The sequence below is a fragment of the Melanotaenia boesemani genome, chromosome 22 (genome assembly GCF_017639745.1).
Source record: "Melanotaenia boesemani isolate fMelBoe1 chromosome 22, fMelBoe1.pri, whole genome shotgun sequence".
NCBI classification, from domain to species: Eukaryota; Metazoa; Chordata; class Actinopteri; order Atheriniformes; family Melanotaeniidae; genus Melanotaenia; species Melanotaenia boesemani.
Window position 1 is genome coordinate 28,201,750 of NC_055703.1, and position 25,436 is coordinate 28,227,185.

The 25,436-nt window shown below is 47.3% G+C and overlaps 1 protein-coding gene across 6 annotated transcripts in view; it reads left to right on the forward strand.

The window, feature by feature from the left end:
* Nucleotides 1–25,436, forward strand: part of col12a1b (collagen, type XII, alpha 1b) — a 182,808-nt gene that overhangs the window by 129,153 nt on the left and 28,219 nt on the right. For all 6 annotated transcript variants that reach the window (XM_041976517.1, XM_041976512.1, XM_041976515.1 and 3 more), the window contains 16 exons: nucleotides 3–145; nucleotides 838–967; nucleotides 3,135–3,254; nucleotides 3,325–3,471; nucleotides 5,011–5,127; nucleotides 7,139–7,291; nucleotides 9,886–9,960; nucleotides 11,085–11,224; nucleotides 14,974–15,097; nucleotides 15,178–15,321; nucleotides 15,564–15,728; nucleotides 15,831–15,869; nucleotides 15,950–16,088; nucleotides 21,268–21,410; nucleotides 21,788–21,897; nucleotides 23,861–24,019. In XM_041976517.1, coding sequence (XP_041832451.1) covers nucleotides 3–145; nucleotides 838–967; nucleotides 3,135–3,254; nucleotides 3,325–3,471; nucleotides 5,011–5,127; nucleotides 7,139–7,291; nucleotides 9,886–9,960; nucleotides 11,085–11,224; nucleotides 14,974–15,097; nucleotides 15,178–15,321; nucleotides 15,564–15,728; nucleotides 15,831–15,869; nucleotides 15,950–16,088; nucleotides 21,268–21,410; nucleotides 21,788–21,897; nucleotides 23,861–24,019 — 2,048 coding nt within the window. The remainder of the gene's footprint in view (nucleotides 1–2; nucleotides 146–837; nucleotides 968–3,134; nucleotides 3,255–3,324; nucleotides 3,472–5,010; nucleotides 5,128–7,138; nucleotides 7,292–9,885; nucleotides 9,961–11,084; nucleotides 11,225–14,973; nucleotides 15,098–15,177; nucleotides 15,322–15,563; nucleotides 15,729–15,830; nucleotides 15,870–15,949; nucleotides 16,089–21,267; nucleotides 21,411–21,787; nucleotides 21,898–23,860; nucleotides 24,020–25,436) is intronic.

Below are 25,436 nucleotides of genomic sequence, written 5' to 3' on the forward strand. Positions count from 1 at the left end.
AGTGCCGCGTGCCGGGCCCAGGAACATGCGTGTGTTTGACGCCACCACCAGCACCCTGACCATTGGCTGGGACCACGCCGAGGGACCCGTGAGCCAGTACCGGATCGCCTACGCCCCCATGACCGGAGACCCCATCACCGAGTTTGTGAGTTGGCCTTCAGGCACCGTTAACAGCGGTCAGAAGGGAGCAGGAATCCACCGTTCCGGTTTCAGACTCTAACGAACGGTTCGGGCGGATTTAGTTTTGGATGAAGTCGCTGTGATGTAGTGAAGCAGTGCGGTGAAGTCACGTCTCCGGTTCCTTCACATAATCCCACATAATGACGTTCGACCCAGCTGTGCTCGTTACTGAAGCACCTGCTGGTATGACGCCATGAAAGGACTGACGACCACGAAGGAAAGTCCGGATCAGACGTCTTTATGGTCCTGATTTCATCTATTCTGCCCTGAAAATGTCGTCGTCCTCTCACGTCCTCTGTTGCATTATGATGCCAGTTAGAAAAACACGCGTCTTCATGCCTTAAAAACAGTAAAGAAATGTTCTTTTCTTTTTGGGTGGGGGCCTTGCCTGAAGGCAGCATTGTACCGTAACGTTTGTGGAATAAACCACCAAGACATTTGCATCCATACAAGGTTCTATAAAGCACATCATTTTTATTTCCACTTTGAGTGTAAATCATTCCCTAAACCTCAGCCCCACTCAGAACTATGACGTTTTTATTTGTTCTTAAACGTTTTTATGCCGTCACTACATATCGATGAAGAAGTGCAGGAAGGATGATGCCTTTTCGTTTAGATGTTTTTCTTCTGCTTTCTCTGTGACGTTTGGATCCCCAGGCGTTGGTTCCAGGAAACCGGAACAACGCCATGCTGCAGAACCTCCTCCCGGACACGCCGTACAACATCACCGTGGAGGCCATCTACGCCGAGGGGCCGGGAGGGTCCCTGAAGGGAACCGGACGCACCCGTAAGTTCACCAGGAAAACACCCAGAACTTCAAGATGAGCTCAGACAAATCCAGCCTGTTACTGTAACCATGGATGGAGGGATGGATGGAGGGATGGATGGGTGGATGAATGGATGGATGGGTGGATGGGTGGATGATGGATGGATGAATGATGGATGAATGAATGGATGAATGGAGGATGTATGGGTGGATGGATGGATGGATGGATGGATGGATGAATGGAGGATGTATGGGTGGATGGGTGGATGGGTGGATGGATGGATGAATGGAGGATGGATGGATGGATGGGTGGATGAATGGGTGGATGGGTGGATGATGGATGGATGAATGAATGGATGGATGGATGGATGGGTGGATGAATGGGTGGATGGATAGAGGGATGGGTGGATGAATGGATGGAGGGATGGATGGATGGATGGATGAATGGAGGATGGATGGATGGATGGATGGGTGGATGAATGGATGGATGGGTGGATGGATGGATGGATGGATGGATGGGTAGATGGATGGATGAATGGAAGATGGATGGATGGATGGGTGGATGAATGGATGGATGGGTGGATGGGTGGATGGATGGATGAATGGAGGATGGATGGATGGATGGAGGGATGGGTGGATGAATGGGTGGATGGATAGAGGGATGGGTGGATGAATGGATGGAGGGATGGGTGGATGGATGGATGGATAGATGGAGGAGTGGATGGATGGAGGGATGGGTGGATGAATGGATGGGTGGATAGATGGAGGGATGGATGGATGGATAGAAGGATGGATGAATGGATGGAGGGATGGGTGGATGAATGGGTGGAGGGATGGGTGGATGGATGGATGGATGGATGGATAGATGGAGGAGTGGATGGATGGAGGGATGGGTGGATGAATGGATGGGTGGATAGATGGAGGGATGGATGGATGGATAGAGGGATGGATGGATGGATGGATGAATGGATGGATGGATGGAGGGATGGGTGGATGGATGGATGATAGAGGGATGGGTGGATGAATGGATGGAGGGATGGGTGGATGAATGGATGGATGGATGGATAGAGGGATGGGTGGATGAATGGATGGAGGGATGGGTGGATGAATGGAGGATGGATGGATGGATGGATGGAGGGATGGGTGGATGAATGGGTGGATGGATGGATGGATGGATAGAGGGATGGGTGGATGAAGGATGGAGGGATGTGTGGATGAATGGATGGATGGATGGAGGAGTGGATGGATGGATGGGTGGAGGGATAGATGGAGGGATGGATGGATGGATGGATGGATGGATAGAGGGATGAATGGATGGATAGAGGGATGGGTGGATGAATGGATGGATGGATAGAGGGATGGATGGATGGAGGGATGGGTGGATGAATGGATGGATGGACGGATGGATAGATGGATGGATGGATGGTTGAATGGAGGATGGATGGATGGATGGGTGGATAAATGAATGGATGGGTGGATGGATGGATGAATGGAGGATGGATGGAGGGATGGGTGGATGAATGGGTGGATGGATGGATGGATAGAGGGATGGGTGGATGAATGGATGGATGGATGAATGGATGGATGGATGGATGGATGGATGGATGGATGGATAGATAGAGGGATGGGTGGATAGATGGAGGAGTGGATGGATGATGAGAAGCTCTACAGATGGCCTCTATAACAGCTCTTAGATCAGCTCTGTATCGTCTCCGTCCTCAAACACCAATGGCAAACCTGAACAGAGCCGCCTCTTTAACCTCCAGCCAATCACAGATCGTTCACTTTGATTGACAGGTTTGTGATTTCTGAGCTTCTGATGAGTTCAATGAGCCCGTTTACATGGACACCAAAAATCATATCATTTCCCGATTTCTGGAGTTATCAGATTATCATGTAGACCAATAATCTGATTATGAGAAATCAGATTAACAGGCCTACATTTCCCTCCAGTACCGATGTCTTCCTGCATGCAGCCGTAGAGGTGATTTAAAAACCGCTTCACTTCCATCTATTACTCTTCAGTTAAAAAGCCTAAAAGTAAAAACCGTTGGGAAAGAAAAGTTTACGTTTCACAGCTGATTTAATTTCTGCTCCTGAAAGAAACACAACAGTTTTTCTGCATTCCAACGTGTGAAGGTGGAAGAAGAGTAAAATGATGATGATGATGGTGTCCTGTCTGTTACAGTCGGTATGTTGAGTCCCACAAACCTTCGGATCTCAGACGAGTGGTACACCAGATTCAGGGTGGCCTGGGACCCGGTTCCTGCCCCTGTCCAGGGATACAGGCTCATCTACTCCCCTGAAGGTAGAGCTGCAGCAGCATCTTCCCTGAACTTTGAGCTGTGACTCAACTCTCTGTGCTGATTTGTTTCCAGGTAAAAACCAACCAATCGACATCTTCGTGGGCGACGTGACCTCGTTCACGCTGACCAACCTGCAGCCTGGAACCACCTACGATGTCAAAGTTCTGGCTCAGTACACCGCCGGCATGAGCGCACCGCTCGTCGGGCAGGGAACAACACGTACGTAGATTCAATCAGTTATGACGGTGACCTAACCACAGGCCGGTGCTTGGTCCTGCAGCGCCACCTAGTGGGCTGCAAAATACTTATCGTACCTGTGGTCCGTGAGGGCTGCGGGACGAGTTACCATCATCCATTAGAAGCCCGGTTGCAGTGCGGCTTCCCTCCATTTGGTGGCACAAAAGTGTCCAATAAGCAGAAGAAGACTCACAGCTAGCTGCTAGCCTGTAGCGAAAATATTAAAGAAGTATTTAAAACTAAAAAACAAAGACAAAAATGTTCCCAAACCCCTTAAAAGGCAAAAGTATTATAAAAGAACAATCCGATTCATTAAGTACGGTTCAGTAAACTAAGGTAATGAGGCAGAACTGAGCGGTCAGCATGCAGTTTTGGCTAACGCTGGCTTACGCTAGCTAACGCTATCCATCCCTTTGTCCTAGCAGCTAGAAGCCAAACACGGGACGGAAAACGCTTTTTAACGGAGAAAATGAGCTACAGATGCAGAAAACATCCATCATGTCTGGAGACTCCTTCAAAAAGTTTAGTTTAAACAAACGTTTGGTATTTAAATATAAATGAATTTATTTGAATCATCAGCCTGTTGGGCGTATGTGCAGTTTCACGTGTAAATGCATCACGCCACATGTTCCAAGGTTTTTGGTTTAGTTAGCGTGAGACCAAGTTAACCAACACGGTTAGTGGATCCTGGGACCGGTTCATGCTGGATAAGTTGGGTCCTCTCACCGTTTATTAAAATCACCTGATTCAAACCGCGTCTGAACCACCCGGCTGAACTCCCGGCTACGTGGGAACAAAACGTAGACGTGACTTCAGTTTGTCTGATGAGCCGAGTCAGTTCAGGTGGGCAGGAAAACTACACGCATGTGGAAATGTACACGTATGTTTCTCTTGCCGATGCCTGGAATTAAATGTTTGTGGTTTTATTGATCCCGGCTGGTCTGGAAGCTGGAATAAACCTAGAAATGAGTAAATATGTGAAATAAAATAAAAAAATTAGAATTAGATATTTTTAAAGTTCAGATAAATAAAAAAATGAAATTTAAATATAATGTAAATAATATAAAAAACTATTAAATTTTATTAATTTTATAAATACATTTTAAATGTGTAAAATTAATTTGATAAGTTATGTAGAAATATAAAATATGATAGATTTTTATTCTACATATAAAAGATATAGAATAAAAATGAAATAAATAATGTAAATGTGTCACTGAAGCAAAATATTGACATTTGCAGTAGTTTATAAAGTCTTATAAAAGGATAATTCATATGAAAACGTGGATAATCTACGTCTTTTTATTATTATTTCTGCTTGCTGCTGTGGTCGCAGTCCGACCCCCTGGAGACCAGATTGTTCTGGATGTGGAACCTGGACTAAAGCGGGAACTGACAGCCTGGTTTTGGGGTTCTTAGATGGACATTTTGTCCACAGGAAGTAAAATGATGAGAAAAGCATGAGAAGCAGAAACATAAAAACATTTATGGGAAAATGTCTGTGTTGTCTAATTTCTGCAGTTTACCTGAACGTGACCAACATCGAGACCTACAACGTCGGCCACGACAAGTTCTGCATCAAATGGAGTCCTCACCGAGCGGCCACGTCGTACCGGATCAAGCTTAACCCGGCCGACCGTAAGTGTCCCGTCGTCCTCCACCAGCACATCAGCTTCGGAAGCCACCTGCTGGTAGCCGTTCACCATTCTTACGAACTTTTTACGAAGAGTGTGGCATTCACATAAATCTTGGGATCTTAACTCGGATGTTTCTGTGCTGCATCTGAAGCATTTTATCATTATTAACCCTTAAAACTCCTCAAGCTATTTTTTACTGTTTCTGGTCCAGCCTCAGCTGTCAGATTGGGAGGTAAAACGATGTAAAATGAATGTATGAATAGATGTAGCAGCATAAAGGTCGACCAGAAGAAGAAAGCAGAATTTATTACTAACAGAACTTTGTAGAAATAACACACAGATCAACAGTGACCAAACCTTTTCTCATCTCATCGTTCTCTCAAGTCTTGGCTTTCAGGAGAAAAAATATTGTTATTGAAACAAACACACAACAGAAACTATTTCCATGTTTCCACTTTTTCCTCATTTCCAGTTATTCCTGCTACTATTTACCTGCTATCCTCACTAAACCAACTCCAGCTCAGCTGCTTTGTGGCGCCACCGTGCATCAGAAACGTCTTCTTGGCTTTATTCCAGCCATAGAGGAGCATTATTTTTCTTCTTTTCACACACACATAGAACTTTCTGCTCACTGGTTGATCTTTGGCTGCTCCTGATTGGACGTTACCGTCAATCTAAGCTCTCTGATTGGTGGAAAGTCTGACAGGAAGTGGCTTCATCATCTGCTGCTGCCTATCTTGGCCAGAACTTCCTTCCTCAACAGGATTTTCCTGGTTGAATAAAGGTTTTCTTTAAAAGAAGAAAAAAAGAGTTTGGTGTGAAGCAGAGGAGGACTCCTGGTTTCTGTAGGTCTGACCCGAGCTGACCTCTGAGCCTCTCCATTCGCAGCATGTGTAGAATAGTTTTTACATGAAGCCTCCTCCTGTTACCTGGCATGGAAAAAGCCTTCCGCTCGACTTGGACCAGACCAGATGAAAACCATACTGTTCCCGTGGCAACCTGTACAGATGCGCCTGGTGTGGTCGCCGCCGGCGCTGATTGGGCTGGACGTGTTGGAGTGGAAGCGTGCTGCAATGCTTGCAGGAAGACTGCAAGCAGATGTGTGGAGGCGTATCTCCAGATGAGGTCATCGCCGCGGCTGTTGGCGGCGTTCAGCGAGCTGCGTCTAGACTTTTCCTCGTGGAGGCTGCTTATGTTCAGGCTCTGATTAGACAGACGAGGCTTTTGGCCGTGACTGAAAGCGTCCTACCACTGAGCTCTAATTGTGTGTCTGTTTGCAAAGATCACATCCTTTTCAATTAGTTCCAGCTCCATCTGGTTCGTGTTTGCAGGCGGACACGGGTTAGCTGTTACAAAGCACGAAGAAGCAGAGACACGGATGTCATCAGTCGTTTGGACCTCAGCGGGAAACCAGCGGAATCTGGTGGAATCCAGTAAAAATGTCAAATATCACCACTTTTCTACTAAATGAAACGCTGTTGGAAGCATCTTTCCTCTGCAACGCTGTCGTGTTGCTGTCTGGACAGTTTAAAATGAAGAACAATAAAGATTCTTCCAGTTGAGATATTGGCTGAGGTTGTCGGTGTGGAGATCCAGCAGGCGTTGGTGCTGCTTTTAAGCCCCGTGGGAGCATCTAGGGGAGTCATTTCTGAGTCATTAGTAGTAACGATTAAAGCAGTTGTGTCCCGTGGGAGGTGCCGTATTTATGTCAGTTTCCATCTCATGTATCCATCTATCCTGATGATTCAGAGCTGAAAAACTATTAAAAAAAACCACCTGGTGAGTTTTACAAGGCTGCAGAGCAAATTCAGCGACTTTGGTTCCAGAACAGGAGTGTGTTGCACTGCGAGTGTCGTCCAGCTGAAAAACCAGCCCTAGAAAACTGTTCTGTCCAGGGAATCAAAGCTCCTGAAGGTCAAACCTCAGACATGGCTGAGCGTTCTGAGACGGGGGGTGAAGATGGTGGAAAAGCCGTCCGCTGCCACTCAGCTGTTCTCTTTCCCTCTCTGCAGCTTCCAGTAAAGGACAACATGAGATCACCATCCCCGCCGGCCTGCCTCAGCACTGCTTCGAAGGACTCTCCCCAGACGCGCTCTACACCGCCACGGTTTTTGTTCAGACCCCGAATCTGGAAGGTCCTGGAGTCAGCGCTGACGAGAGAACCTGTGAGTGATTACTTAACTCATTCCTAGGATTACTTTACCAGTGCTAGGATTACTTTACCAGTCCTAGGATTACTTTACCAGTGCTAGGATTACTTTACCATTCCTAGGATTACTTTACCAGTCCTAGGATTACTTAACCCATTCCTAGGATTACTTTACCAGTGCTAGGATTACTTTACCAGTCCTAGGATTACTTTACCAGTCCTAGGATTACTTTACTCCTTCCTAGGATTACTTTACCAGTCCTAGGATTACTTTACCAGTCCTAGGATTACTTTACTCCTTCCTAGGATTTACTTTACCAGTGCTAGGATTACTTTACCAGTGCTAGGATTACTTTACCAGTCCTAGGATTACTTTACCAGTGCTAGGATTACTTTACCATTCCTAGGATTACTTTACCAGTCCTAGGATTACTTAACCCATTCCTAGGATTACTTTACCAGTCCTAGGATTACTTAACCCATTCCTAGGATTACTTTACCAGTGCTAGGATTACTTTACCAGTCCTAGGATTACTTTACCAGTCCTAGGATTACTTTACCAGTGCTAGGATTACTTTACCATTCCTAGGATTACTTTACCAGTCCTAGGATTACTTAACCCATTCCTAGGATTACTTTACCAGTCCTAGGATTACTTAACCCATTCCTAGGATTACTTTACCAGTGCTAGGATTACTTTACCAGTGCTAGGATTACTTTACCAGTCCTAGGATTACTTTACCAGTGCTAGGATTACTTTACCATTCCTAGGATTACTTTACCAGTCCTAGGATTACTTAACCCATTCCTAGGATTACTTTACCAGTCCTAGGATTACTTAACCCATTCCTAGGATTACTTTACCAGTGCTAGGATTACTTTACCAGTCCTAGGATTACTTTACCAGTCCTAGGATTACTTTACCAGTCCTAGGATTACTTTACTCCTTCCTAGGATTACTTTACCAGTCCTAGGATTACTTTACTCCTTCCTAGGATTTACTTTACCAGTGCTAGGATTACTTTACCAGTGCTAGGATTACTTTACCAGTCCTAGGATTACTTTACCAATGCTAGGATTACTTTACCATTCCTAGGATTACTTGACCAGTGCTAGGATTACTTTACCAGTCCTAGGATTACTTTACCAGTCCTAGGATTACTTTACCCATTCCTAGGTTTACTTTACCATTCCTAGGATTACTTTACCAGTCCTAGGATTACTTTACTCATTCCTAGGATTACTTTACTCATTCCTAGGATTACTTTACCAGTCCTAGGATTACTTTACTCCTTCCTAGGATTACTTTACCAGTCCTAGGATTACTTTACCAGGCATAGGATTGCTTTACCAGTCCTAGGATTACTTTACCAGCCCTAGGATTACTTTACCAGTCCTAGGATTACTTTACCAGTCCTAGGATTACTTTACCAATGCTAGGATTACTTTACCAGTCCTAGGATTACTTTACCAGTCCTAGGATTACTTTACCATTCCTAGGATTACTTTACCAGTCCTAGGATTACTTTACCATTCCTAGGATTACTTTACCAGTGCTAGGATTACTTTACCATTCCTAGGATTACTTTACCATTCCTAGGATTACTTTACCAGTCCTAGGATTACTTTACCAGTCCTAGGATTACTTTACTCATTCCTAGGATTACTTAACTCATTCCTAGGATTACTTTACCAGTCCTAGGATTACATTACCAGTCCTAGGATTACTTTACCAGTCCTAGGATTACTTAACTCATTCCTAGGATTACTTTACCAGTGCTAGGATTACTTTACCAGTCCTAGGATTACTTTACCAGTCCTGGGATTACTTTACCAGTGCTAGGATTACTTTACCATTCCTAGGATTACTTTACCATTCCTAGGATTACTTTACCAGTCCTAGGATTACTTTACCAGTCCTATGATTACTTAACTCATTCCTAGGATTACTTTACCAGTGCTAGGATTACTTTACCAGTCCTAGGATTACTTTACCAGTCCTAGGATTACTTTACCAGTCCTAGGATTACTTAACTCATTCCTAGGATTACTTTACCAGTCCTAGGATTACTTTACCAGTCCTAGGATTACTTAACTCATTCCTAGGATTACTTTACCAGTGCTAGGATTACTTTACTCCTTCCTAGGATTACGTTACTCCTTCCTGTGTGAACTGGGCTGCTATCCTCTGGTTTCTCCTGACAGTAATGTGGTTTTCTTGTAGGAGGAGAGAACGTTTACATGTTCCAGGTGAATTCACTCTGACACAGTAACACGCTTCCTAGCTGTGACTCTCTCATGTCTCAGCTTTCTGCAGAGACCAGGATTCACATGCAGCCCCGTAAATGTACTTGATTTATTTTCAGTTCTGACTGATGACCTGTTGACCAGCAGCTGAACGTTTCCTGGACAGAAGTAGAATCTGAGTATGCCGGAGACCTGCTGACGTCTCGTTAGTTGTTTGTGTGTTTAATCCATTGTCCTCGACAGACTGAGTTACATCATCCGACAGGACGCGTCCCAAAGACCTCATCGTACCACATGTTTACACTTCTTCTGTATTTATTACAAATATGTTGATGACACTTTGGGACTGTTTGTTTCTCACAGTGGTGAAGCCCACCCCGGTTCCAACCATGCCGCCCACCCCAACACCTCCACCCACCATCCCCCCCGGATGGGCAGGTAAGTCCAAGCAGTGGATTAATGGTCACCTGTTCCGTGTGACCCGTGGTCTGCATGCCATCGGTTACAGGTTTTTAATGTGCAGACGTGGTCTGGAGAATCCAGAAAAGCTGCGGCTCACGCTGCACGACGAGCTGCTCATACCGAAGCTCCGCATGTCCTGATCAAAACTACAAATCTGGACTGGAATGTTCTAGAATGTGCAGATTCATTAAAACACAGTTCGCCAAAAAGTTGTAAAATATTCCTAATTAGCATTTCCACACATGAATGAAGGTTTCACAGATCAAACTGGGTTTTAATGAATCTGCACGCCAGATTTCAAGAGTCTCGGTTTTGTAGTTTTTGATCCGGACCTGGTCTAATGTGGTCTACGTTCCCAAAATAATCAGTGGAATCACCCTTGATGCGTGAATCGGAGCTTCAGGTGTGAAACTAAGCTGCATCAGGCCTGTTTCCATGATTGATCCTCACCCCGTCCCTCCTGCTGCTGTTTGCCCCAGAAGCTGCAGGAAAGTCCATCTCAGAGCTCTGTTCTGGCTTCCTCTAATAAAAGCCTGATCGGGTCTCTGAGCGAGCAGGACTTAGCTGATAAAGCCAGCAGCTGTCGGCTTTTCATGGCTCAGCTCTGCACCAGGCACAGCTGACGTCTTCAACATGAGTTTAAATGAAAGCAGAATGAAGAGGAAGGCGATGGAAGCGTGCAGGTGAATGGAGCGTGTTCCACATGCAGACGCGTGCATCTCCTTCAGACCCAGCTGGGCCTTTCTTCTGGATCCGGCTCTTCCAGCAGGGAGCTACAGCCGGCACATGCTAGGCATGTGGGGTGGAACACGCCAGCTAACCAACAACTAGGTTAGACGGGCCGGTCCAAGGCATCTGTGTCGTTGTCCCAGATTATCTCATCACATGAGACGGAGATCATTCCAAGCTTCATAGGAGGAATCTGTTCAGAGCCCTTCTGGTGTCCAAATGCTCCCATAATTACCGTGACGCGGCGCCATCGCATCATGTTTCTCCAGGGTTTTGTTTTCTTACATTTTATGTGAACCAGCTTGTAAACAACAACAATAGCGTGTGATGATGTCGTTTTCTGGCTTCATCAACTCGTTTTCTTGCTTCAGTTTGTAAAGGTGCCAAAGCAGATGTGGTGTTCCTCCTCGACGGCTCGTGGAGCATCGGCGAGGAGAGCTTCACCAAAGTCCTGCACTTCGTCTCCAGCATGATCGGAGCCTTCGACGTCATCGGAACCTCAGGAATGCAGGTTGGTCCGGCGTGGTCCTGGAACCAGGTCGCTCTCTCACAACCTAGTTCCAGAAAAGTTGGGACTCTGTTTGAAATGTAAATACAAACAGAAAGCAATGATTTTATTCCCAGTAGAAAATAAACGTTTCACCATGAGATGAAAATATCAGCTGATAGTGAATCTGATAGTGAGCAACAAAAGGCTGGAAAAGTACCTGGTACAAACCAGAAACACCCGGAGGAGCATTGGACAGCTAACCAGGTTACCTGGTAACAGGTCAGTAACATGACTGGTATAAAAGGAGCATTTCAGAGAGGCAGAGTCTCTCAGAGGGAAAGATGGACAGAGCTTCACCAATCTGAGACAAACTGGATCTAAAATTTTTGAACAATTTCAGAAAAATGTTCCTCAGACTCTGAAGATCCTCCATCTACAGTGTAGAGCAGGGGTAGCCAACGTCGGTCCTCGAGGGCACCAATCCGGCAGGTTTTCCAGATTTCCGTGCTCCAACACACCTGACTTAAACTAACAAGTCATTGTGGAGATCCTTATAGGCTGTTGGATCCATTTAATTTGAGTCAGGTGTGCTGGAGCAGGGAAATCTGGAAAACCTGCGTGTCCTGCAGACTAAAGAGGAGAGGGAGCATCCAGCTTGTTATCAGTGGACAGGTGAAAAGCTGCATCTCTGATGGGATGGGGCTGCATTAGTGCCTATGGCGTGGGCAGCTTCCACATCTGTGAAGCTCCATCAATGCTAAAAAGTACATGGAGGTTTTAGAGCAACATCTGCTCCCATCCAGACAACGTCTCTTTCAGGGAAGACCTTTCAGATTTCAGCAAGACGATGCTGAACCACATCCTGCATCCATCACAGCAGCATGGCTTCACAGGAGAAGAGTCCGGCTGCTGAACTGGCCTGCCTGCAGTCCAGACCTTTCACCAGTACACAACATCTGGAGCATCATGGAAGCAGAAATCCAGCAACCAAAGTCCAGGACTGTGGAGCAGCTAGAATCCTGCATCAGACCAGAATGGGACAACATTTATCTCCTAAAACTCCAGCAACTGGTCTCCTCACTTCCCAGATGTTTCCAGACATGTTAGAAGAAGAGATGCTACACCATGCTGAACACCACCCTGGAACTACTTTTTACAACGTGCTGAACACCACCCTGGAACTACTTTTTACACCATGATGAACATCACCCTGGAACTACTTTTTACACCATGCTGAACACCACCCTGGAACTACTTTTTACACCATGCTGAACACCACCCTGGAACTACTTTTTACACCATGCTGAACATCACCCTGAAACTACTTTTTACACCATGTTGAACACCACCCTGGAACTACTTTTTACACCATGCTGAACATCACCCTGGAACTACTTTTTACACCATGTTGAACACCACCCTGGAACTACTTTTTACACCATGCTGAACATCACCCTGGAACTACTTTTTACACCATGTTGAACACCACCCTGGAACTACTTTTTACACCGTACTGAACATCACCCTGGAACTACTTTATACACCATGCTGAACATCACCCTGGAACTACTTTTTACACCATGCTGAACATCACCCTGGAACTACTTTTTACGCCGTGCTGAACATCACCCTGGAACTACTTTTTACACCATGCTGAACATCACCCTGGAACTACTTTTTACACCGTGCTGAACACCACCCTGGAACTACTTTTTACACCATGTTGAACATCATTCTGGAACTACTTTTTACACCATGCTGAACATCACCCTGGAACTACTTTTTACACCATGTTGAACATCATTCTGGAACTACTTTTTACACCATGCTGAACACCACCCTGGAACTACTTTTTACACCGTACTGAACATCCCCTGGAACTACTTTTTACACCATGTTGAACATCATTCTGGAACTACATTTTACACCATGCTGAACACCACCCTGGAACTACTTTTTACACCGTACTGAACATCACCCTGGAACTACTTTTTACACCATGCTGAACATCACCCTGGAACTACTTTTTACACCATGCTGAACATCACCCTGGAACTACTTTTTACACCATGTTGAACATCATTCTGGAACTACTTTTTACACCATGCTGAACACCACCCTGGAACTACTTTTTACACCATGCTGAACACCACCCTGGAACTACTTTTTACACCGTACTGAACATCACCCTGGAACTACTTTTTACACCATGCTGAACACCACCCTGGAACTACTTTTTACACCATGCTGAACATCACCCTGGAACTACTTTTTACACCATGCTGAACATCACCCTGGAACTACTTTATACACCATGCTGAACATCACCCTGGAACTACTTTATGCACCATGCTGAACATCACCCTGGAACTACTTTTTACACCATGCTGAACATCACCCTGGAACTACTTTTTACACCATGTTGAACATCACCCTGGAACTACTTTTTACACCATGCTGAACATCACCCTGGAACTACTTTTTACACCATGTTGAACATCACCCTGGAACTACTTTTTACTCCATGCTGAACATCACCCTGGAACTACTTTTTACACCATGCTGAACATCACCCTGGAACTACTTTATGCACCATGTTGAACATCACCCTGGAACTACTTTTTACACCATGCTGAACATCACCCTGGAACTACTTTTTACACCGTACTGAACATCACCCTGGAACTACTTTTTACACCATGCTGAACATCACCCTGGAACTACTTTATGCACCATGTTGAACATCACCCTGGAACTACTTTTTACACCATGTTGAACATCACCCTGGAACTACTTTTTACACCATGCTGAACATCACCCTGGAACTACTTTTTACACCATGCTGAACACCACCCTGGAACTACTTTTTACACCATGCTGAACATCACCCTGGAACTACTTTTTACACCATGCTGAACATCACCCTGGAACTACTTTTTACACCGTACTGAACATCACCCTGGAACTACTTTTTACACCATGCTGAACATCACCCTGGAACTACTTTTTACACCGTGCTGAACATCACCCTGGAACTACTTTTTACACCATGTTGAACATTACCCTGGAACTACTTTTTACACCATGCTGAACATCACCCTGGAACTACTTTTTACACCATGCTGAACACCACCCTGGAACTACTTTTTACACCATGCTGAACACCACCCTGGAACTACTTTTTACACCGTACTGAACATCACCCTGGAACTACTTTATACACCATGCTGAACATCACCCTGGAACTACTTTTTACACCATGCTGAACACCACCCTGGAACTACTTTTTACACCATGCTGAACACCACCCTGGAACTACCTTTTACACCATGCTGAACATCACCCTGGAACTACTTTTTACACCATGCTGAACACCACCCTGGAACTACTTTTTACACCATGCTGAACACCACCCTGGAACTACTTTTTACACCATGCTGAACATCACCCTGGAACTACTTTTTCCAGACGTGTTGCTGCATCAGATTCGCTATCAGCTCATATTTTCCATCACATGGTGAAACGTCAGTTTCATCCTCTGGGAATAAAATGTGACCTGATGAGATTCTGCTTTTATTTACATTTTACACAGTTACAAGTTCTGGAGTTGAGGTTGTACTTTCCTCTCGCTGACCTACAACTAGAACTATTTTATATTTATGACATAATTTAATATGAAACCAAGCAGCTTTTTGACAGAAATATGGGTCCCTGCTGTGTAAAAACTTTCTAACAGGAGGATGGTGACTTTTTCTTTTTTTCCCTTGCAGGTGTCGATGGTGCAGTACAGTGACAAAGCAAAGACTGAATTCAAGCTGAACACCTACCAGGACAAAGGCGTTACCATGGCAGCGCTGCATCACATACCCTACAGAGGAGGAAACACCAAAACAGGTGTAACCCCAAGCTGCTCGTTTCCATAGTGTTGAAAATGACAAGCAGCTCTTCTCATACCCTTTGTCTCTGCTGAGCAGGTGTCGCTCTGAAACACACGTACGAGAAGGCCTTTTCCTTAGAAAACGGGATGAGGAGAAGTGTTCCCAAGGTAGTCGTGGCGATCACTGACGGACGCTCTCAGGATGAGGTGAAGAAGAACGCTGCCAAGCTGCAACATGCAGGTAACGGTCCACTAGCAGCTTCCATCAGCACCTCATCCAGGACGATGATGGACTTTCTGACAGCAGCTCGTTTTCAGCCATGAGTGTCGGAGCAGGTCTGACTGGCTCGGACTAGCTTAGACTGGCTCTGACTAGCTTAGCCTGGCTCTGACTAGCTTTGACTGGCTCTGACTAGCTTAGACTGGTTCTATGACTTGTTCCGAGTAGCTTAGACTGGTTCTTACAGGGTCTGTCATCCTCAGGTTATAGTGTTTTCGCCATCGGCGTTGCCAGCGTGGACTTCGTTGAGTTGCAGGAGATCGGGAGTAAGCCCAGCGACAGACACGTCTTCGTCGTGGACGATTTTGATGCATTCGACACCATCAAAGAAAACCTGATCACCTTCATCTGTGAAACAGCGACTTCCTGTTAGTCCAAACTTTGTCTTCTGTCGTAGAAAGCAGACGTGAACCAGAGAAGCAGCTTTCTGCTCTGTTTCCGATAACAACTATCTTCTTTTTCATCCACAGCATGTCCATTGATCTTCCTCAACGGGTTCACGTCTCCCGGTAAATACCGTCATTCACGGGGAAATGTCCCGCTCTTCCTGGCTGCGATGTCTCATTTAAAGCCTGTTTGGTTGTTTCAGGCTTCAGGATGCTGGAGGCCTTCAACCTGACAGAGAAGACCTACAGTTACATGCAGGGCGTCTCCATGGAGCCCGGCTCCTTCAACAGCTACACAGCATACAGACTTCACAAGAACGCCTACCTGAACCAGCCCATGGCGTGAGTCCATCAAACCTGACTTTAACCTTTGGGAGGTTTTTTTGGCTGAAGCTCCTCTGACTAACAGACGGTCGCCATCACTTTATTTAGCTGAAATATTGGAACAATGTTCCTAAGTTATTTGGTTCTGCAGATTTAGCCGTTTTCATGCATCACGCTGATTCAGGCTGATCAGAAACACCCAGTTTTATTTTCCTCTCATCAATTACGTCATCAAGCACCAAAATGTCTATCATTTCTAATCGGTGGAGGAAATTTTTTTTCCTTCTATTTGGGTGTTAAATATGACAAGCCAACTTTATTTATAAAGCACATCACAAACAGGAACACTGAGAATACAGAAAAGATTAAACAACATAAAATAGATTAGGGCAGGAAACATCTAAAACCTGCAGGATCGTGGCCCGGCGGTCTGGAGTTAGTGGTCCCTGGTTTAGAGCCTTCCAGGATTTTTTTTTTTTTTTATCAGGTACTCCCAACAATTTCCCAGAGCAGGAGTCCGTTACATCTCAGATGAATATAGACCTTACTGTCATCGACATAGAAATGGAATTCATGCTTGTTTTTCCTACAAATAAAACCCAGAGGAAGCAGACGTAGGAAAAAAAAGCAGAAACCTAAGAACTGAACCCTGTGGGACGCCACATGACAGGGGAGTACAGGAGGATTTAAAATGATCGAGACTGGCACAAAATGAAGCATTTAAAGGCAGACTTGCATACCTACATGAGCTGTAAACGTCATAATCAGTTGTATTAATGGCAGATGTTAAATCTAATAAAACTAAACTAGCATAATCCCAGAATCCCTGGTTTAAATAACACCATTAAAAACCCTCGGCAGTCCAGACTCTGGGCTGTGAAGACTTAAAAACCTCCTAAATATTATTATTATTAAATAAATAATATTATTCAAAACTATTAAAAATTATATCTAAAATTAAACCTAGTCACGCTACTACTTCCTTGTAGTAGCGTGACTAGGTTTATTTAGTCTACTCCATAATATTTTTTTTATCAGCTTTTAAGGAGTTGTAATCTTTTTTGACTGGAACTTTAGTTTTCGGGAAACGTCATCTGACGTGTGTCGTGTCTTTATCAGCTGATGGTATCCTGGAGGCGTGACCAACTGGAAATGTGACAGATTTTTGCCGGCTGGTCCCGCCTCCTGATGGTCTTTACTGGAGAGAGTTCCATGTAGGGCTGCACGGTGGTTCCTACCGCGGCCTCACAGCGAGAAGGTTGCTGGTTTGAGCCTTGTGTTAAAACTTCTCGCTGTCTCTGCTGTGGATGTTTTTTACATCATGTGGGATTTCATATATCACGTTGCATGTTTGGAAGAACGAGGAGCTGGCGGAGTTTGATGTGTGGTGCTGCTGGTGCGTTGATTTAGTGTTTCTCGTTGTCCTCTGGACGCCTTCACTGGTCACCAGGTCCTTGTTGCTGTTCCCAGTTTTTTGCTTGGCTTTGTTCGGGCTTGTTTTTGACGTGCTGTGCTTTGATTATGGCCCATGTTGGATGTTTGGGTTGGGTTGGGTTTGCATTGTGAGGGCTGTAGGTAGGGCTTTGGCTTGCAGGAGGCGGATGCGTCTAAAGCTGTGGGACGTTGTTAGGGAGGCGTTCTTGTACGATCTGTGGTGTGATGTCGGGGTTTGGGGAGCAGTGATACGTCATGTGAAATGAAAATCTCATCTGCTTCTAGTTTTGTTTGAGTTCGTGCCGGTCATTGTGTGGTGTTGACCTGTGAGTCGGAGGAAGGTTTAAGTATTTCACCAGTGCTTTGACAGGTTGTGTGAACCTTGCTGGCTACGCCGGGCAGAGCCGAGGCCGTTTGTGAATCTTTGGTGTGCCATAAATCCTGGGGACGATGCTTGCAGTTGGTATTAAATGATGAAACGTCCTGAGTTATTTGTTCTTGCAGGGTTCCAGGAGCTTTCTGCAGTCTTTTATTTTCTTCTGTGGGATGTTTCTTCATGTGCTCTGGTCTCCTAACATGGGCTCCATCTAAGTTGTGTCGGTTTCTGTGTCCATAACCACTGCTGTTCTGCCTTTATCTGCCGGTAATGATGGTTTTCTCCATTCTGAGCGCATGAATTGCTTTTTCTTTACTTGTAGGGTTTCTTAGCTGTAATTCTGCAGGCTTTAAAATTCCTGTGACGTAACTTTTTCCGGGGTCTTTATCTTCTGACAGGCTAGTTCTGGTTCCTGGTATGGGAGGTTTTTTGGAGTGACTGGTTGTGAAGGATTCCTGCTCAAATTCTTGTTTTAGATGTGCGTTATTTTCCTTCACCGTTTCTTCTCCCACTGGGAAGCATCTTCGTCCATCTTCTAGTTCCTTGTTGCCGTGTTGGATCTTGTTTACTCCTCTTTCATGAAGTCTTTTCGTGCTTTCCGGATCATTTTACGGAGTGTTCATGTGGCTCAGGCTCTTGATGCTGAGGCTTGCTGGTGTAATGTCTCTGCTGCGGAGGTTGAGTCTGACGTGTTTTTTGGCATGCTCATGTTCTTTCGAGTCTCTCCGGTCAGCAGAAAGCTTTGACACAGTCTTGTCCGTAACTTCCTCATAGTGGCGTGATCCAAAGCTGTTGGGTCCATTTGATTTAAATCAGGTGTGTTGGAGCAGGAAACAACTAAAATCTGCAGGACTGTGGCTCTGGAGGACCAGAGTCGCCCACGCTGCTCTGACTTCTTCTCAGGATGAAGAAGTCGACGGCTTGAAAAGGCAGGTAAAAAAAAAAGAAATAAAAAAAAAAAAAGAAAAGGCAGGTACTCAGACTGTTAGACGCGATGGAACAATAAAACCTTTCTGGAGACGTTCAGAGTTTCTGGCTCTGATGCACCTCTGCAACGTTATCCAGCGTCTTCCTGCAGCAGCACGCCGGTCTGAGGCCGTAGCTCCACAAACATCTGGGATGAGCCCCTTACATCACATAGCAGATGTCAGACATGACGATCGAATTTCAACGTTTTTATTCCCTTCAGGGTTTACCTCAAAGAAAATGAGGCCCAGGTGAAAAATGTCTGAGGTTTCCTTTCGGGTCAGTCCGGTGACGGGTCGCGTTTCAGCTCGAGGCTCCAGAAAAGTCGAAGCTGATGCAGCTGCGGCATTTTACAAACTGGGTCAGTGGATTTACGAGCTGAGTGAGGTCATCCCGAGCAGCAGGTCACCATGGCAACAGCTGCTCGTCCCCAGGCTGTTTCACACGTCAGGCCACCGAGTGCAAATCCCATCACACGGTCGGCCGTTGGCAGGCTGCATGCCCGCTAAGCACAGCGTCACGCTCCCACACGTCAAGCTGCAGGACGCCACTCAGCAGGACGTCACGCTCCTACACGCCACGCTGCAGGACACCATGCTCCGGGACGTCACTCTGCAGGACGCCACGCTGCAGGACGCCACGCTCCAGGACGCCACGCTCCGGGACGTCACTCTGCAGGACGTCACTCTGCAGGACGCCACGCTGCAGGACGCCATGCTGCAGGACGCCACTCTGCAGGACGTCACTCTGCAGGACGCCACGCTGCAGGACGCCACGCTCCGGGACGCCACGCTGCAGGATGTCACGCTCCCACACGCCACGCTGCAGGACGCCACGCTCCGGGACGTCACTCTGCAGGACGCCTTGCTGCAGGACGCCACGCTGCGGGACGCCACGCTGCAGGATGTCACGCTCCCACACGCCACGCTGCAGGACGCCACGCTCCGGGACGTCACTCTGCAGGACGCCTTGCTGCAGGACGCCACGCTCCGGGACGCCACGCTGCAGGACGCCATGCTCCAGGACGCCACGCTGCCACACGCCACGCTCCCACACGCCACGCTGCAGGACGCCACGCTCCGGGACGTCACGCTGCAGGACGTCACGCTCCCACACGCCACGCTGCAGGACGTCATGCTCCCGCACGCCACGCTGCAGGACGCCATGCTCCGGGACGTCACTCTGCAGGACGCCACGCTCCGGGACGCCACGCTGCAGGACGTCATGCTCCCACACGCCACGCTCCGGGACGTCACTCTGCAGGACGCCTTGCTGCAGGACGCCACGCTCCGGGACGCCACGCTGCAGGACGCCATGCTCCAGGACGCCACGCTGCAGGACGTCACGCTCCCACACGCCACGCTGCAGGACGCCACGCTCCGGGACGTCACGCTGCAGGACGTCACGCTCCCACACGCCACGCTGCAGGACGTCATGCTCCCGCACGCCACGCTGCAGGACGCCATGCTCCGGGACGTCACTCTGCAGGACGCCACGCTCCGGGACGCCACGCTGCAGGACGTCATGCTCCCACACGCCACGCTGCAGGACGCCATGCTCCGGGACGTCACTCTGCAGGACGCCACGCTCTGGGACGCCACGCTCCGGGACGTCACGCTGCAAGGAAACACGGACTTTTACCCCGTTTGCCTGGATCCTGCTCGGATGCAGGAAGGAGCTGATGTAAGCTTCAGAACGACGGCTGGACTCTGGAAACCGCAGAAGAAAATCATTTTAGAATCGGTGCATGAAAGTAAAGTTAGCCAACCTGAAGGACGACGAGCACAGTCCTTTTATCTGTAGGTTGGAAATAAAGTCTGTCTTCATAGCTGCCACGAGGCCCTAAATCATCCAGACTGAGAAATGTATTCTACGTCATTTCTGATGTTGAAACCCTCCAGTGCAGCAAAGTTTATGCCCCCACTTCAACTTAACTTTATTTAACCACAGAGGAGCAACATGCTGTACAAAATTCACTATTATTAAATTAAGTAGTATAAGCCAACTTGAAGCCTTAAATATGTCAAATGTGACATAAGATTAAGAACATAAGCCCCCCAAAGAGCACAGGGGGTCCCCGAGGCGTCCACTGCTCAGAGCCAGCATGATTTAACCCTTTCAATTCCAACCCAAGAAAACATGGGCAGAAAAGTCACTCTTTCTAATCTGAAGGTTTTGTTTGGGTCTTTTAAAGTATATATTAACAATTAAGGTCCTTATTTTGAAAAGAAAGGAAGAAAGGAAGACTATATGTTGGTAATTAGCTGAGCGTTGTTCATCCGAGGAGTCAGCCAGAATGAATCTGCCTCATCACATGTGTCTGCAGGGACTGGAAGCTAGCTAGAAGCTAACCTGGTGCAGAGCATCCCAACTCCATCTCCGAGTGTACGCTTTTACACGCTGTCTCCCTTCCTCTAACAGAGAAACCCACCCCGGTGGTCTTCCTCACGCCTACACCATCATCCTGATGTTCCGGCTGCTTCCCGACACGCCGACGGACGCCTTTGACGTCTGGCAGGTGTCCACCAAAGATCACAAACCAGAGACCGGCGTCACCATCGACTGTGAGTATCTGCTCTTCTCTAGGGGAGCGTGGCATGAAGCGGTCGCCATGGAAACGTGATGTAAATGAGTTTTGGCGGGTCAGATTGACAGAAGTAAAATCAGACGCATTGATCATCATTTGTTGGTTCTGTAGATGGAGCAGAGCAGGATGACAGAATCCTGAACCAAAACTTAAAACCAGTCTGCAGCAGTAGGGAGGCGGGGCATGGAGATGCATCAATAAGATGTAACATGCACGTGTAAGACGAGCGTGAGCCTGTGCTGAGACGTGTAGTAACTTCCTGCTGGGGCTGAGGTCTTCGCTTGATGGCCTGCAGGACCCCGGGCTTGGTTTTAGGAGCAGGAAACTCATGAGTACTGTTGTGGTGTCTTCCAGCCTCCAGCCAGACGGTGTCCTTCTACAACAAAGACGAACGCGGTGAGATCCAGAGAGTCACGTTCGACCACAGCCAGGTGAAGAGGATCTTCCATGGAAGCTTCCACAAGGTAAAGAGGTGGTTCTGTGCTTCACCTGGGCCGGTCTGAAGCCAGTCAGAGGCCTTTAATGGTGCGAGGGTGCATTCTGACTATCAATCACAAAGCAGCTCAGATATCTTTAAGGTTGGGATGTGCAGCATTTTCTGTTCGTGGCGTCACAGTCAGACCGCCGGACACCTCCAGGTCGGACAGGTAAGATGCCCCTGGTGGTGGGGGACAGATGGACGTCCCTCCCCCTGGTGGCGGGGGACGGTAAATACAAGCACATCCTACATGACTGCTTCAGAAAGAAAACTCGTATATTACGAGTGATTATTTCTTGCTGTTGTGACGATCACCAAAACCCAAAATTCAGTCTCAGAAAATTAGAACATTACAAGAAATCCATCAAATTATATAAAATCCAGAAACGTTGGACATCAGGGTCGGTGGTTTAAACGTAATCCAGTCCTGGTTGTTATCCGGATAAAACCTCAGTTTGGGTTTAAAACTTCTGAGTCGGATCCGGATAAACCAGGATTATCCTGATCCCAGCAGGAAGGATTAGACGGAAGATTTCAGGAGGAAACTGCAGTAAAACCTCAGATTCAAACAAACAAATCCCTTCATGGGTGGAGGGATGGGTGGATGGATGGAGGAATGGATGGGTGGGTGGATGGATGGATGGATGGGTGGGTGGGTGGAGGGATGGGTGGAGGAATGGATGGGTGGAGGAATGGAGGGGTGGATGGATGGGTGGAGGAATGGATGGATGGAGGGATGGATGGATGGGTGGATGCATGGATGGATGCATGGATGGGTGGAGGGATGGATGGAGGGGTGGGTGGATGGATGGGTGGAGGTGTGATTGACAGGTCCAGCAGTTGAAAGGTGGAAAACTGGTTTCAGTGTAAAGATCAGCTGTAGTAAAATAAAAATGTAAAACCTGCAGTTCTGCTTCGAAGGTGCAGCTGGTTTTACACACTGGAGTCCAACATGTAGGTGTGTGTGTGTGTGTGTGTGTGTGTGTGTGTGAGTGATAACGTGTGTATAGTGAATATGGTGAGTCTGGAGCTCTGTTCTGTGTTATCTCCCTCCCTGTGAGGAGAAAAGGATGGCGTGGGGGAGGAAGGACCTCCTCCGTGTGTCCGGGCAGCAGGATGGTTTCTTCTCCTCCGCCTGCAGGGGGCGCTGTGCTGTGGATGATCTGGATCAAAGGTGGACAGCAGGTTGTCTGTGATCCAGCCACCAGGTGTGATTCTACTCCCACCAGTCAGTTTGTCCCTGAGGAGCAGTGGTGGTCCAGGTCCACCTGTCCCCTGGTCTACCTGTACATGTCTACCTGTCCAGGTGATTCTCACCTGTTAATTGCTGGGATAGACTCCAGCTTCCCTGAGTCCCTGAACTGGACGAAGCAGTACAGAACATGAATGAATAACCAGGAAGACGTCCAGCCTGCTGTCTGCAGGAGTGCTCTGATTCCTCTGCAGCTGTGGGGAGGTGGAGGACCACGGGTTTTCCTGTTTCCCGGAGCAAACGTTGAGAAGGTGATGCTTTAAGACAAATTCCAGCTCCGGATGGTTCAGAGCAACGTGGCCGGAGTCGTGCATCTGCCTCAACATAGGCAGGATGTTTCCATGTGAGCTTTGTCTGCTGGTGTAGCATGAAATTTAAATTTATCTTTTCTAAAGAAAAGAAGCTAATAACGTCCAGCCAACACAGGACAAACTAGATGCGAAAATAGTAAGAATTCCCAGATTAAATTATCTCCAGAGCAGACCTAAAACTTCCTTGGAATTTCCAGAGGATCCATGAGTTGATCCAAGCTTTCATGTCCCGCTCCCCGTCTGCGAGCAGCCGTCCAGCCCGAGCTCAGCCAGATCCTATATTTACTAATCATTTGCAGGCTGTGGGGATAGAAACCAGAACCAGGACTTGGTTGTGGAACAAAGAATGTTCTAATGAAATCTCTTTTTTTCTTCCCTCTGTAAAGCTCCACATCCTGGTTTCATCCACCAGCGTCAAGCTCAACGTCGACTGCCAGGAAGTGGCTGAGAAGAAGATCAAGGCGGCTGGGAACACATCCAGCGATGGCTACCAGGTCCTGGGCAAGATGTCAAAGTCCATCGGCTCCAAGGGACAGTCGGCAACCGTAAGTCTCCAGCATGCACACTAAGAGGAGGAGATGAAGCTGCAACAAGCCCCTTTACATGTGGAAACGAGGCGAAGTCGCCCAGAGACCAGGACAGATTCCTGACCCAGCAGCCTGGAAACAGGCCATGAGCGTTAGAGCCCACTTCACATTCGGACCGAAGCTCACCGCTTTCTTGCTCTAGTGGTGAACTTCCTGAGTTACACACAGGCTGTCCAGCTTTCAGCAGCAACGCAATTAGTCAGCAGGCCGGCTGAGCTCCGGGGGATCCAGACCGGCTCCAAATGGTCTATTGGAGTACATTTAGTCCAGATAGTCATGTCTGTTAACTGGGACTCTGCATGAGCACCAGCTACCTGCCAGATGTGGGGGCTATAAATAAAAATGGTAAATGGTCCGTATTTATATAGCGTTTTACTGCACCTGGAATGACACCCAAAGCACTTTACATCATGCATCATATTTACACATTCACACACTGATGGCAGAAGCTGCCATGCGAGGTGCTTAACTACGATCCATGAGGAGCAATTAGGGGTTCGGTGTTGCAGCGTTGCAGCTCTGCAGCTTTGTAGCTCTGCAGCTTTGCAGCTCTGCAGCGTTGTAGCTCTGCAGCTTTGTAGCTCTGCAGCGTTGTAGCTCTGCAGCGTTGTAGCTCTGCAGCGCTGCAGCTCTGCACCGTTGTAGCTCTGCAGCTTTGTAGCTCTGCAGCTTTGTAGCTCTGCAGCATTGTAGCTCTGCAGCTTTGTAGCTCTGCAGCTTTGCAGCTCTGCACCTTTGTAGCTCTGCAGCGTTGTAGCTCTGCAGCTTTGCAGCTCTGCACCGTTGTAGCTCTGCAGCTTTGTAGCTCTGCAGCGTTGTAGCTCTGCAGCTTTGTAGCTCTGCAGCGTTGTAGCTCTGCAGCTTTGTAGCTCTGCAGCGTTGTAGCTCTGCAGCTTTGTAGATCTGCAGCTTTGCAGCTCTGCACCGTTGTAGCTCTGCAGCTTTGTAGTTCTGCAGCGTTGTAGCTCTGCAGCGCTGCAGCTCTGCACCGTTGTAGCTCTGCAGCTTTGTAGCTCTGCAGCATTACAGCTCTGCAGCTTTGTAGCTCTGCAGCATTACAGCTCTGCAGCTTTGTAGCTCTGCAGCTTTGTAGCTCTGCAGCGCTGCAGCTCTGCACCGTTGTAGCTCTGCAGCATTGTAGCTCTGCAGCTTTGTAGCTCTGCAGCGTTGTAGCTCTGCAGCTTTGTAGCTCTGCAGCGTTGTAGCTCTGCAGCGTTGTAGCTCTGCAGCTTTATAGCTCTGCAGTGTTGTAGCTGTGCAGCATTGCAGCTCTGCAGCGTTGCAGCTCTGCAGCTTTGTAGCTTTGCAGCGTTACAGCTCTGCAGCGTTGTAGCTCTGCAGCTTTGTAGCTTTGCAGCATTGCAGCTCTGCAGCG